Source organism: Eumetopias jubatus, unplaced genomic scaffold, assembly GCF_037043125.1.
Source record: "Eumetopias jubatus isolate StellerSeaLion01/CBP00866 unplaced genomic scaffold, mEumJub1_p1.0 scaffold_3, whole genome shotgun sequence".
Taxonomy (NCBI): domain Eukaryota; kingdom Metazoa; phylum Chordata; class Mammalia; order Carnivora; family Otariidae; genus Eumetopias; species Eumetopias jubatus.
In genome coordinates, this window is record NW_028274809.1 from 59,615,643 (window position 1) to 59,630,560 (window position 14,918).

The 14,918-nt window shown below is 40.7% G+C and overlaps 1 protein-coding gene across 8 annotated transcripts in view; it reads right to left on the reverse strand.

Annotated features, from left to right (window-relative positions):
- RAPGEF4 (Rap guanine nucleotide exchange factor 4) overlaps window positions 1-14,918 on the reverse strand; it is a 121,297-nt gene that overhangs the window by 79,217 nt on the left and 27,162 nt on the right. For 5 of the 8 annotated variants that reach the window (XM_028122801.2, XM_088022105.1, XM_088022104.1 and 2 more), the window contains exons 3-5: window positions 4,723-4,776; window positions 4,312-4,418; window positions 305-426 (exon numbers count right to left, since the gene is read on the reverse strand). In XM_028122801.2, the coding sequence (XP_027978602.2) occupies window positions 305-426; window positions 4,312-4,418; window positions 4,723-4,776 (283 nt within the window). The remainder of the gene's footprint in view (window positions 1-304; window positions 427-4,311; window positions 4,419-4,722; window positions 4,777-14,918) is intronic. The other 3 variants (XM_088022107.1, XM_088022109.1, XM_028122809.2) reach the window with 1 other exon arrangement.

Here is a 14,918-nt window from a genome sequence, read left to right on the forward strand (position 1 = left end):
GTATAATCACACTATCAATGAACCGTGAATGCAAACTAATAAACATAATTGGATCTCATGCACTCGAGTTGCCATTTCATTTTCCCTTCATACGTTCTCCCAAGTTAGGAAGGCACAATGGGGGAACATAGCAACTGATAGCCTCCACTCACTGCATTTGTATTGCTAAATGAAGATGCTGGCTCTGCGGGCCTCTAAAGGGATCATAATTCTTTCTTTCCCATGTGGGAGTATAGCAACAATTTACCGGGGAAATGCACTTAGCATTTCCAGAGGGCTTTCCGGGGACTGTGGCTCGTCTTACCGTGGTTGAGAACGCTGTCCTCCACCAGCACCTGCCACATGCCAACAGCCTGAGTTCGGGAGTGAACGCACGAAGTCTGCTGCAGCATCCAGTCCACCAGCTCGGTTCCCACACAGCATTGCCTAAGGAGAGCGGGGACACAAATGGTGGGAAGTCACCCCTTTGCAAATGAAGGCTGGGAGATGGCTTTTGAAAGACCTTCCCGAAATGCTTGTGCCCTTCTAAGGATGGCACCATCTCTGGAGTCGAGCTCAGGGAGCTCCTCTCTAGTTTAAACTGGAGGAGTTTCCTGGTGCTGTGCACTTTAGGAAGAGGCTTAGCCTGGGAGGGGTCATGAGATACAGCACTGGGCCTGCTCTTCCACCATATGAGGTCTCAGGGCCAACAAAGCATGGCATGATGTGGCCTCCAGTTCTCAAACTTTTGTACAAACCAGCAGAACCACTCAGCTCATGAGGGAACCTTCCAGGCAATGAAAAAGCATTACAAACTGCAGCTCGGGGGGAGACTGAAGGGCCATGAGATGTGGAACATTATTTTAGCAAGCTAATCCCAGGGCCAGAAACTCTTTTGCCCTGAGCCGGTCCCAGAAAATCTCAGTGTAAAATGAAGGCAAAGCAAAATTCTGACTTCCTTCACCTGAGCCTTGTGAGGAATGAGTTAATGTTTGTGAGGCACTTGGAGGTGCTCCATGAAAGGCGCTGTATAAGTGCAAAATTATATAGCACTTTATATTTTCAAGTAATACTACTGATCTTCCTCAGAGGGGTGTTGGGAGAAACAAGCAATTAGCGATGCAAATCTCTTTGAAAAAAGTCCTATGTAATGAGCATGAGCACTGCTGCAGAGCCCGTCATCTGAGGAGCTCCACACTCTTTCTGTAATAGTCACACATTCACCCCCAAGTTGCCCCTCTGTATAAGTCCGTCAGGATGGGCAGACCACATGTATTAGTTAGGAAACATATAATTACACACACACACACACACACACACACACACACACACACACGAGGGAACACTGAGGTGGGGTGAGAGGGAAGGGCAGGTGTTTGTGGCATGATGGCTCAAAGGCGGAAATGGAATCTTGAAGCCTTAGGACGGGATCCCAGGGGACAACACAGGATGTCACAGAGCAGCTGGGTCTGTGTCATTCGTGGCCTCCCCTCCCCTCCTAAGGATGGCACCATCTCTGGGGTCGAGCTCAGGGAGCTCCTCTCTAGTTTAAACTGGAGGAGTTTCCTGGTGCTGTGCACTTTAGGAAGAGGCTTAGCCTGGGAGGGGTCATGAGATACAGCACCGGGCCTGCTAGTTAGTAGCTATGTGACTGTGGCCATATCGTTGAAACCCTCTGGTTCTCAGTTTTCTCATCTGTAAAAAAACAAGGAGGAAAAGATGGCCTCTAAGGCCACTTCCAGTTCTAATATTCTAGAGATCTGTCCAAGCTCCTGGGATGCCCTGATTCAGGTCCGGCCTGGAATATTTCACAAGGAAGATGTACTGAGAAGACCATCAGGTTTCCAGGGCTGCTCTGAAAACAGTCTATACCCCCATAAAGAACTTCAATGAGCAAAGGAGGCACCTAGTTACTATTCATTCTGAACACATGACCTGTCAAAACATGCCTCTTCTAATTTGAGAATTTCTTAATGGGAAAAGTCATATAAAAGAATAAAAAATTAATTCCATGTGGCTTTTAGTCCAATGGTTATCTTTACTAAAAGGAATTGAGATGATCCCAGAGCACCTGGGCCCTTGTACAGGGTATGAGAATCCTGCCGTCAGAATACAGAACAAAGACACATAGCTGTACCACTTGCGGCTGATGGAATCACTGCGTTTCCTCTGCATTAATGATCTCTAGCCACTTTAGAATCGACAGCAGACCACTGGGGATGATACTGCATCTGGGGAGACTTCAGTGCTCTACTACTGCAGCAATGATGTAAGTGGGTGGGGAGGAGGAAGGAGAGAGATGGAACTGGGAAGTACAAGGTGTGGGGCAAGGAACTCAAACTGGGATGCAGAAAAAGGAAGTCATCCCTTCGGCGTCCAGTTGAGTGCATGGGTTATTACCAACAGGTCATTAATTTGTGTCATAGGGTGTGGAATAGACATGACACCTATATTTCAGGGATTTAAAATGTCAGTACTATGGAGCAAGAAAGGGTTTATGGTTTCTGACTCCTGGTTTCCATTTCGTCACAAAGATGACATATTTTAATGGAATTTCCCTAATGCAAGTCAACATTTGGAAAAGCATAGTCACATCTTAAGTCAGGGGAAAAAATAATAAAGACTTAGAAAGAAAAAGGTCCTTCAGCCATATTAGATTTTGAGATTCACTTAATGAGTTAAAGTGTTCTAACTCTCTCTGGGAACAGGTGACACATGATTATTTTTTTTTAACCTTTCCTTCCTTTAAAATTATAGCAGTGTGTAGAGACCACAGACTCCCAAAAGAATGAACTTCCAGGGTTGGAGAGTTCCAAATGCAGACATCCAAAATGGTAGTTAGTAAATATCAACATTAAAAGGGCTAGATGAACCATCTGTCTTAAGAAATGGAAGGTGTCTTGTTGATAAGACTAAAGTGTTTCTCAAATCCCAGCTCATTTCCAAAATTCTATCCAAGAAGAGGCCAGCTAATGTAACAAATATACTGTCAGTTTGGGTCTTGTAAACATATTCATGACAAGCACAAGCATAAGAGTGTTTGGTTGTATGGAGTACGGAAAAAGTGATCCAAAGAGGAAGAGTTTGCCATGTTTTCCCATCTCTGTCCTTGGGAAAGAGACTGGATCTTGAAGCACATGTACTCGAAGCTTTGCTATAGGGTGAATCAGGTCGAATTTTATAGGTTCTATCATAGTTGATTCCCTAGAAAGATATGTATCTTTCAGGATAACTTTAAAATTTGTAATCTAGCTTTTCCTTGGGCCTTATGAATTTGGTTCATGTGAATCAAATGGGTTTTCACTCATGCCAAGTCTGATGGGTTCTGAGGTCATGTCTAGGCTAAATGGGAGAGTTGAGTGATTGCTGAAAGAGGGTTATGAGGGTGATCCATGGGTGTGAGGAGAGAGTGAAGGCTTGTGTGCCATACATAGGCCATTCCAGTTCCTAAATCCTTGTTGAATTGAAAAATAATCAAAAGCCAAATCAAACATGGATCTTCAGTTGACCTACCACTGTTCAGTCATCCCAGAAGATTCAACTAAATACTTTCTGAACTCCAGTGACAGCTATGAGTCCTTAATCTAAATGATTACAGATGTGATACAGAGTTGTATGTCTCACTATATGCATACTAGAATGAAATCCTACAGTAGAAAGTAAACTCTGTAAAGAACATTGTATAATTTTGTTTACTCCTGTATCCTTGGGGCTTGGAACACAATAGCATCTGGTGCCCAGTAAGTACTTAATACAGTTGTGGAATTAATGAATGATAGAATGAATGAAAAGATCATTGCACTTGGAAATCAACCAAGTTTGGTTGGTTTAAATCCTGGCTCTGCCAATCACTAGACTTGTGACTTGGACAAGGAAAACTATTTAATCTCTCTGAGCCTCAGTTTTATCATCTGAAAAATGGCCTAACACCTACCCAGCAGGGTTGTGGTGAGGGTAAAATAAGATAACATATGGAAAATGGCCTGGCAGAGGGCTTCAAGCACAAATAAATGCTCAGTAAATGTTAGTTGAATCTCATCTAAATCTAATAATTTCCTTAAAAAAACACTAGCAAACAAATAAAAAATTTTTTTCTTCTCTTTGTTTATCACAATTAAACCAATGTCCAAGCAAATTAGTTTAGGAATAACTGCTGGGAATATTAAGGATAATTAAAGTTAAGCAGGGATCAAAGACAAGCTTAGATCTTCCAGAACCTGGAGGATTATAAAACAAGCTGCCCATGGATGGAAAACAAGAAAACGCAAGTTTGTTCCATTTCACTACACATGAATCTGAGGGGGCCAGAGCCTTTAGGATTATTGCACATACCTGTATGTCTTTAGGTGATATTTTCTATCTCTTATCATGTGAGGTGCTCGAGAAAGAATGGCATTTCGTAAAATTTTTCCAGCCCTGAGGATCTTCTCTGAAGGGACCTGGATTTTAATCAGGTGAGAGCAGAGGAAGAAGGAGAATTTATAGAAGGAAAGCAAACCAGATGAATACTTAAATCACTTTCTGACTCTGGCTTGAACAAATACAACTCATTCACACATTTACATTGTTCATTTGTCTGACATGTCGCTGTTTTATTTAAGAACTGAAACACACTGAATATTTACTGTGTCTAGAAAATGTATCCAAGGTTTCCTGATGTGATGCTCTGACATACTGACCACCTCCAGTGGTTACCTAAGAAGCTAGCTCTGACAGCTCATCACCCCACCTACATCCCATTACCTTGCTAATGGTGTTAGCAGGACGAAGAGGAACGTGAGGTTCAATGAGAGGTGTCTGAAAAATAAAATGTTAAGGCGAAAGAAAATTAAACAAAAAAGTTCGCTAAAGAAAATTATGGGTTGGGGGGATAATAAGAAACATCCATTTTTATAAAACTCAAAATAGAATTAAAAAAACAAGAGATAAAATCTGCCTGAATAACTTGAATGCAGAGGCATTCAAAGGGCAAAATTAGACCTTCAATTTGCCAACATTTAAATATAAATTATTAAAAATGAAAAAACCAAACAGATAGGAATGATTAGATGTTTGCAGGCTTAATGAGAAGGGAATCAATATCTATGCAAACCATAACAAACATCAGAGCAGAAGAAAAAGCGAAACAAGATAAACATGTATGGAGATTAAAATGACCTATCTCAGGGGATGGGGATAAAGTATTGATTTAGAATGGAAATGAGCGATTTCATCCTCTGTCATGTAGTTAAGATTCTTTTTCTGCAATTTGTACTTTTGGAAAAAAAAAGTTTTAATTTCTAAATGATCCTTCTTGGTGGTTTTATGTACTCAAGTTCCTAGAACCCACAGGGACAGCTAGTGTACCATCTCTTTCATTTGCAAAGTGCCGTACAGTTTTCAGGATTCCATGCCTGTCAGAACAGCTCTAGGATCTACATGAAGCTCCCACCATTATCCACATTCTTCAGATGAAGCTGCTGAATTGGGATCCCAGGAAAATCCCTTGGTACACAGCTACATAGGTAGGTCCGTTAGTCCTCCCAAACCCCTCCCGATAGTTCTCTGTAATATCTGGCAATGGCATTTCCAGACGGAGGAGAAAGATAGGTGTGGTCAAAGATGGTGGTAGGACCATCAATACCAGAAGGTAGGAGATGATGGCATGTTTAGTTATGAGATTGTGATAGGCAGAATAATGCATCCCCCTACCCCAAGATGTCCATATCCTTATCTCCAGAACCTGTGACTATATTAGATTACATGACAAAGGGACTCTGTAGATGTGATTAAGGCTCAAAATAGGAAGATTATCCTGGTGTTTCCCAGTGGGTCCAGTGTGATGATATGGGCTCTTAAAAGATGGAAGAGGGAAGCAAAAGTGTTATAACCAGAGAGACAGCAGCGTGAGTCAGACTTGGCCTGATTTTGATGGCTTTGCTGATGGAAGAGACTGAGAGCTAAGGAAGGAAGACAGCCTCTAGAAGATGGAAAAGGTGCAGCAATATATGGATTTTCCCCTAGAACCTCCAGAAGGAATTGGCTGCCAACACCTTTATTTTTAACCCAGTGAGACCCATTTCAGACTTCTAACCTACAGCACTGTAGAATTATTAATTTGTGTTGTTTTAAGCCACTAAGCTTGTGGTAATTTGGTACAACAGTAAAAAAGCAAACAAAAAACCCCTAATACAGACATTATTACACTATTTATACTAAAAACCCTACTTTTTGCAACATCAAGCCATTACACTGAAAATGAGTTGGTAGATTTTCCCTCTGGTCCTAATTAAAAAAAATAGAATCAATGGAGGAAATAAAAGTCAATATTAATTTAAAATACTTTATGCACCTAAATACAAATACACATGTATAAATATATGTTTTCCTTTTTATCTACAGCAAATTTAAGATGAGCTGCTGTTTTGACATTACAATAGAATTAAGGAAATAGGGGACGAAATACAAAGCTTTAAGAAAAGCATAGATGAGATGCCTATTTACTCTGAATGACTGAAATCTCACTGACTTACTTAAACATTTCCCTCACCTCCGGGGGCATCAAGGAGACTTTTTTTTCTCCTCTTGAAATCACTAAAGCACAGGTGTCAAGCAATATTGTAGTATTTTAGCAGCACACTGTTTACAACCAGCATAGACCAAGGAATATCAATCTGATTCAATTCAATAGGAGCTTTAAACAGAGACTGACTTTGCCCAGAAATAGCCCACATCCCCTTAGGGCAGACCTTTAGCTGGGAGAGTGACCGTGCCCTGTGTTTGTACTACTTCCTCAAAGAAGACGGAGTTGTGTGATCCCAAGTCACCGGAAAAAGTGTTCAAAAGCACCAGACCAGCGTGCACCAGGGCCCTGGAAATGTGTGTGGTTAAAACATGCTGATTATTTCCGAGTTGTGAGTTCCCATTAGTCACGTATCCCACTTCTTTACATTACACAGGTTGGTTTATATGTCTAGGACTATGCCTGGTTATGTAGGTAAGTTGTAGAAGCTTCTGGTTATTCTTGAAGATAATAGAAACCCATTTCTTCTTCTTGTCTTAGAAGAAAGAGGTGCAGGTATATGTGGTCTACAGTAGATGGATGTGGGATTAGCTTCTGAGGTAACCTTTTCTTTCCTAGGAAAAAGTGAACTTTCCTTTGCCGTACTATTTGAGAGCCTGGCTGGGAGAGAGGTCAAGAAGATGTCCATGCTTGAGGATTACTGATGAATATTTATTCTTTGGTAGGTGCAATAAAACACTATTTGAAGATTGAATCTTTTCATTTGTTTCTACAAAAGTGGCTATATTTGAACAAAATGCGAAAAGTGGTCCCTAGGTTAGTTAATTTGTATAGTTCCCTTTTTGATTCCTTGGACCCCTCAAAAGAAAAGTATTACGAAAGCAAGGGAAGCATCAGGCTTCAACCACAATTGTTCCTTTGATTTGCAACTTCTAAAGAGATAAAATGTACGCAAGGTTGCCATTCAGTCTGATAATCCTAGTACTGGTTCCAGGACCAGAGGCTGTTTAATCTGTTGAAAGGCAGCGTTCTCAGAGCCTTTTCTGGCTCAAAGATTGTAGGTTTAGGGATAACACAATGAATGGATGGCTTTGAGAAGGGGACAGTCCTTTTATTTAAATAAAACCTCCAAGGAACCCATGCAGGGTGAAAGCAGGGAAAGTTTTATTTTGGGGGAATAAAAATTTGTCTTTGAAAGGGGACACTACACCCAGTTAAGCGAGAATTCATATTCTATGCCTAGCAGCCAGACGTGGTGAGACAGAGGGCATCTGTGACACAGGCAGTCCAGGTCCCTGAGAAACAAAATCACTGGCCAGTGCCTTTCAGGGACCCCTCCATTATAAGCATGGCTTTATTGCTTTTGGATCTGCTTACTTCCTGTTTGTTTTCCCTTGGCTTTCAAGTGAAGTTCCTTTTAAGAATTTCACCTTAGCTGTGCTTTAGAGAAAGCACAGGAAAGGAATTTCATTTTACAAATGATTAGGTTAAATAGGAGAGGGAAAGAAGTAGCACGGTAATATTAGTGAGAATCAAAGCAAGAAAAGCAGCCCTAAAGGCAAGACCAAGCATTTCCTACGTCAGGCTTTTTACATGTGTCGTGCACACGTGCACCTCTATCTGTGCTATCTCATTTTCCCTTGAGAACACTAAGGCCAGAGGCACAGAGGGCCTGGGTTCAGTCAGCTAATACCTGGAAGATCTGGGGGTGGCATCCAGGTCTACCCCACTCCTGTGCCTATGCTACAGGTACAATGACCTCATCCCACCTGCATTTTTCTTCGAGAGACATCTTTGCTCACCCTTTGAAGAGAAAATGTTCTGCTTGATTCAAGTCCGTTGAGAAAAGTGCATCTAAGTCCTTCTAAGTGATTAGGTATCAGACTTGACCCTATGAGTTTTTGGCAATAAGTATTCACAGTGACCCACTGAGATGACATATTAGCATTAATGCATCATGCTTGGTCTGAATTAGCTTTTTAAAAAGCATGTTTGTGACAATAAAACATTTGGCATCAAGGAGCTGTCCTACCAGGGCTAAGACAAATATACCAAGGACCTAGGTAGTAGTCAAAGGGTAAGCAGGATAATGAAACCACTCAGGATCTCCCACAGAGGGAATTCAATGCTGGGAACTGGCTTTATGGATGGTGGAGGAGCTGTGAAGGCCAACAGGGCACTAAGAAGCCAAAACCAGATGTCAGCAAAGCAGGAAGCCCTCCGGCAGGGGGACAGAGGGACCAGAGCCTGAGTCGGGCATCATGGTGGAAGCTGGAACCCTGGGGGGCCCCCCACCACGTCCTAGTGGGAGAGCCACTGCTAGAAATGCTGCCCTCCTTCCCAGTGCCAAGAGGGAGGCAAGAACCCTCCTGCCTTCAATCTCCCTCCAGCCAGAAGCCAGAGAAAGAAGGAAAAGAATTTCATTTAGCACGGTGGTATTAGTGAGATGATCAAAGCAAGAAAACCAGCCTTAAAAGCAAAACCGGAGGAGCCTGGGAAACACTCTCCGCAGAAGTTGGCCTCCTTGTGATGCACAGCTGAGTGCAGGGAGGCAAGAACTGCTTTAAGGACAGGGGGACCCGGGACATGCAGAGCAGGGTGGTGACAGTGGCCACAGAGAGGGGGCAGGGAATCTCCCTTCCGCGATTCCACATCCTCCCAGGCCCTCTTCCTGTCAGACTGCAGGCAAAGAAGATGGACAGGGAGCTAGCAGGCTGAGCCTACATTAATGCCTCCTTGGTTGGCTTCCTAGGGCTGCCCAAAGTTTTGTCCTACAGCCAGATAACACACATCACAAATAAGCCCTAAAAGGAACGGACCCCTCTCCGATTAAATTGCATACATTTCAACACATCAATCATGTGTTGAGGATAAAAATTCTTCTTCTCCACCTGGGCATGAAAGAATCCAAATTAGTCTGTGAAAATATGATCCTAAAAAGCTAGGCAGAGAGAACAGATAAAGGCAGAGGTATTCAGCTTTCTCTCTGCTTTTCTTGGCTTTCTTCACCGAAGACTTCCCTCAGGATTGGCCGTAATTGGTTTTTGTTTGTTTCTGGAGAAGGGATGCATTCTACTGCTTTTTATTATATTTCGATCACTACTGAAAAGGAGAAACAGTAAGGGAAAATATTCCTTTTGGCACCAGAGCCAATTCAGAAATACTAATCAGGTGATGAAAAATAGGAATTTAGCCTCCATTACAAAATGCACAATAACTCCCCAGTAGATTATAATGAGGTATAAGGCATGGTAATAGGTCTTGTGAAAAACCATATTCAGGCCCTTTTGAAAGGGGGTAATTCATTTTACTCAAGTGTTTGCTCACAGAAGGCTTTTGCAAGGCACAATATTTTAAGCCAAGAGATAAGAATAACAAGCTAGATTGGGACACAAAGCTCATGGCAAACTGGCAACCCAGTGCAGTAGAAAGTCACATAAGTCTACATCCAATTTAATGCAAGTATTTACTGAAGGTGTGTTGTGTGCAGAGCAACAGGCTAGGCTAAAGCAGAGGCTGATAAAGTACCTGGTCTGAATGAGCTCTTGATCTTGATGGGAAGCAAAACTTCTGTGGGTTAAAAAATGAGGGAGGCAATATGAGTCAATGAATAAAAGCAATGACATTCTGGATTTCAAATTCCCTTTCCAATTTCAAGCGAGGAAAGCTCCAGGAGCTGGGGAAAATAATATTCAACTTTTTAGTGAAAACGATATACTCTTAGAGTTACATTCCTTGGCATTTTGGAATAATACAACTAAGGCCCCTTAGAAATGTACGTCTCATTCTTATAATAATTATCATCTGTGTCAGCACTCTTTGGCTCACTAGACGAAATTAAAGAAAGAACTAAGTCAGACTTATAAACAGATTTCACCAGTCTGAAATAACTACGTAAGTTTTTCCACTTGTTGAATAATGGAAAAATCATCTATAGAGCTCTTTGGCTTCCATCTGTAGGCCATATTTTTTCTTTTCAAGTCTTTCTTAAAGTTCTTAGTTCAAAATTGGGTTAAAGATTTCCAGTTTCAGCTTCTACATGTAAAAAGATTGAAAGTTGCTACTCCTGTCCCTACGACAAGAAAAAGCTGTTTTAAACAAGGTGAAAATGACTTTTGTTGGGCCGGTCAGAGAATGGAGATCCAGGGCAAACTGCTGCCCCCAAATCTGGAGAGACAAGGGAATCCAGGGTCAAACTTGAGATTTGCCCACTTGGAACAGAAGCCACAGACTGGTAGGAATCCTCAAATGATGTTCAGTTAAAAGAGAAAGCTTTAGACTGATGCGGCTCTAATGTCGACAAAACCTAGCCGTTTTAAAAAAATGAATCCAGTAAGTTATTTTGTAGCTATTGACAAATGGATATTAAAGTTCATGTGGGAAGGCAAAAGACCCAGAATAGCCAACACGATATTGAAGAAGAGGAACAAAGTCGGAGGACTGACACTGTCTGCCTTTATAAGATTTACTATAAAGCTACAGTAATCAAGATAGTGTGGTGTTAGCAAAACAATGGACAAATAGCTCAGTGGAACAGAACAGTTAGCTCAGAAATGGATCCACATAAATATAGTCAACTGATCTTTGACAAAGGAGCCAAGGCAATACAGTGGCGCAAAGATAGTCTTTTCAACAAATGGTGCTGGAACAACTGGACATCCACACGCAAAAAAAAAAAAAGAATGTGGACACAGACCTTACACCCTGCCAAAAAGTAACTCAAAACAGATCTGAATGTAAAATGCGAAACTATAAACCTCCCAGAAGGTGACACAGGAGAAAACCTAGGTGACCTTGGGTAAGGGGAATGACTTTTTGGATACACCAAAAGCAGAATAATGAAAAAAAAATTGATAAACTGGATTCATTAAAATGAAAAACTTCTGTTCTGTGAAGGACAATGTTAAGAATGAGAAGACAAGTCACAGACTGGAAGAAAATATTTGCAAAAGACATATCTGATAAAGGACTATAAGCCAAAATATACAAAGAACTCTTAAAACTGAACAGTAAGAAAACAAACAAACTGATTTAAAAATGTACCAAAGACTTTAACAGAAACCTCACCAAAGAAGATACACAGATAGCAAATAGGCATCAGAAAAGATGTTCCTCATCATATGTCATCAGGGAAATGCAAATTAGAATGGACAACCTCCAGAACACTGACAACACCAAATGGCAGCAAGGATGTGCAGCAACAGGAATTCTCATCCTCTGCTGGGGGGAATGCAAAATGGTGTGGCCACTTTGAAAGATTTTGACAGCCACTTCGAAAGTTTGGCATTTTCTTACAAAACTAAACATACTCTTATCACGTGATCTAGCAGTTATGCTCCTTGGTAATTACCCAAAGGAAATGAAAGCTAATGTCCTCACACACACAAAGTGAAATAAGCCATCTGAAAAGGCTATACGATATATTATTCCAACTATATGACATCCTGGAAAAGGCAAAACCATGAAGACTATGTTAAAAATATCAGGAGTGCCTGACTTTCCCAATGGATAGAGTATGCAACACTTGATCTCGGGGTTGTGAGTTCAAGCCCCACGTTGGATACAGAGATTAATTAAAAAAAAAAAAAAAGATCGGTGGTTGTCAGGGATTGGGGGGAGCGATGATAGGCAAGCACAGAGGATTTTTAGGGCAGTGAAAATACTTTGTATGATACCATAATGATAGATATATGTCATTATATATCTATGTATCTATATATATCTATCTATGAGTTCAAACCCATTAGAATGTACAACACCGAGAGTGGACCATAATATATGTTATGGACTTTGGGTGATTATGATGTATCAATGCAGGTTCATCACTTACAACAAATGTACCACTCTGGTGGGAAATGATAATGGGGGAGGTTATGCATGTGTAGAGGCAGAAGGTATATGGTAAATCTCTGTGCCTTTTCCTCAATTTTTCTGTGAACCTTAAACTGCTCCAAAAAATAAGGTCTTAATATAAAAAATGGACATGACCAATCCGTAATAATTTTGAAATATTTTTAGGGACCAAAGAAACAAGAGAATTTATGGGTTAAGACTGAGGTATTTTTATGGTTGCCAAGTACCAGTGAGAAAGAAAGTATTCCACTCAACAGTAAAGAGTGGTTATTGTAAAGAGGGGATTATTTCATGTGTATATCTCACTGAGTTGAGACTCCTCAATCCAACCAAATCAATATGCATATTCATGTTTTTAAAAAGTGGCTTTTAAATTGTGGAAAGTGAAGTCTATAGTTTAGCCTCAGGTTATAGTCTATTTGGTCAGGTTTGCAGATCAGAAGAGACTTCAAGTATACCGAAGGCTTCTTGGTGAGTCCATGAAACTGGAACAAAGAAGTGCCTACAGGAAAAGGTTGTCCAGGTGCTTGTTGTATTAACTAGTCTGGGAGTGCTATTCTCTAGCAGGTGCTAGCAACTGGTTCAAGTTTCTCTCCAGCATATCCTAATGCAATGCGGCAAGATATGTTTTTAGAATGATTCTGTCAAGCTCTAATCTACAATAAAGATTGTTTCTAATTTCTCCTAGTAGTGGGAGAGAACCTCAATTGGCTACCAATCTTTCTTCTCACATATAGGATCTTCTGAGTGTTTGCTTTCTAGGAGGTGTGTCTACATGTCTATTAGATATTCCTAAGCCAGGTATTTGGAGGCAAAAAATGAAATGCTAACTTTCTGGAGAGGCACCATTTTTATCAGTTGGAATTGTTCTCTTTGAGATCGTACAGAAAATGGTTCATTTTTTTCCTTATGAATTGACTTGATTAGGCCCAGATTTTCTTATAGTGATAACACCAACATATTACTAGTAAATCTTCATTTCAGTAATAGGAGCAAAGAGATGCAAAATAAGTCAAACATAATATTCCATCCTGTTTACCCTCACAACTGTGATTTTCATGAAAATATAAACTTATGGGGTATTACACTTCCTTTTCCTCCTCTCTCTACAAATTTAAGCCTTGTTCATCTTTTGCCCTCTCTTTCATTACAAGAAATTCTGTCAGAAAAGTCAGAATTAAGCACTGTCTAGATGCCTATCCCAAATTTGGGAATAGGATGTTGAGCACTTTTGGGAAATAAAGTGAATGTAAGATTTAGAGACATGGTTCAATTCTCAAAACTTTTATGGGATTAGTGCTCATTAATAAAAGATCTAAAACACCCTGACAATTCCTTTTATAACCTCAAATTTAAATCTGGGCATGGTGTGTACTGGAAGTTAACATTTATTTAATAGTTTAAAATAGAATGAATATGGGGCGCCTGGGTGTCTCAGTCGGTTAAGTGTCCGACTCTTGATTTCGGCTCAGATCATGATCTCAGGGTTGTGAGATCAAGCCCAGCATCAGACACCATGCTGGGCATGGAGCCTGCCTAAGATTCTCTTGCTCCCTCTCCCTCTGCCCCTCCCCATCCCTAAAAAAAATAGAATGACATAGAAACGCCATGATTGAAACTCTACTTTCCCTGAAGACAGGGGGTCAGGATCTTGCTGGGGACAATCCAAAAGCAGGAGAAAAGTTTGCATAACACATTTTAGAAAAATCTCTTGTGTTGAAGTTGCTCAATTAATTGACACACACAGGCCAATATAAATATATATTCTGTCCCCTAGTCTTCCAAATGGTATACTTATTGGCCTGACCCTGCTCTTTTTCACTTACTGTGTCTTAAAAGATCTTTTCATATCAGAACATTAAAAGCTACTTCACCATTTTTTTGGTGTTCCTACATGCACTTTTGGGTATGCCATTGCATACATACGATAGATAATATATTTAACAATAATTTATTGATAGACATGTAGCATTGTTAACCTGAATCTACTGTATGCATAATGAAGTATAAAGCACATAAGAAATTATGAGTTATCTAAATTTATCACCCTTTTGTCTTTGAAAACCCAGAATTCTCACTGTGGAAGAAATGAGATATATTAGGCTTCAAAACAATGACCAAACCAATTAACAATGAACATCTTGAGTTTGGAAATCAAGTCTTCTTGGGAGAAATGGCTGATTCCAGGGGCAGGGAATGTGTAAGGTGAGGCTGGCACATCTTGTCATGCCCTGCCCGTTCCATAGTATACAGCATCCCCGCCCCACATCTGGCACTCTTTGTCCCTCTTCCTATAGCACTTACACACTTGGCATTTTATACACTTGTTTCCTATCTGTCTTCTCCACTGAAATGTTAGCTCCATAAGGACAAGAACTTGGTTTTGCTCACTGTTCTATCCCCCAGCTCTTGACAGCTACTCAACAAGTATTTATGGAATGAAGGGAAGAATTTCTTCATTGATTCATTCTTTCCAGGAGATTCTGTTTGTAGGTGAGTGAAGAGAAAACTCTGTGAGAGATGGGAAAGGGTAATTTATGTTCAGGTGGGGAGTTTGCGAGGAGTTGGTAAGGGGTAACTTATG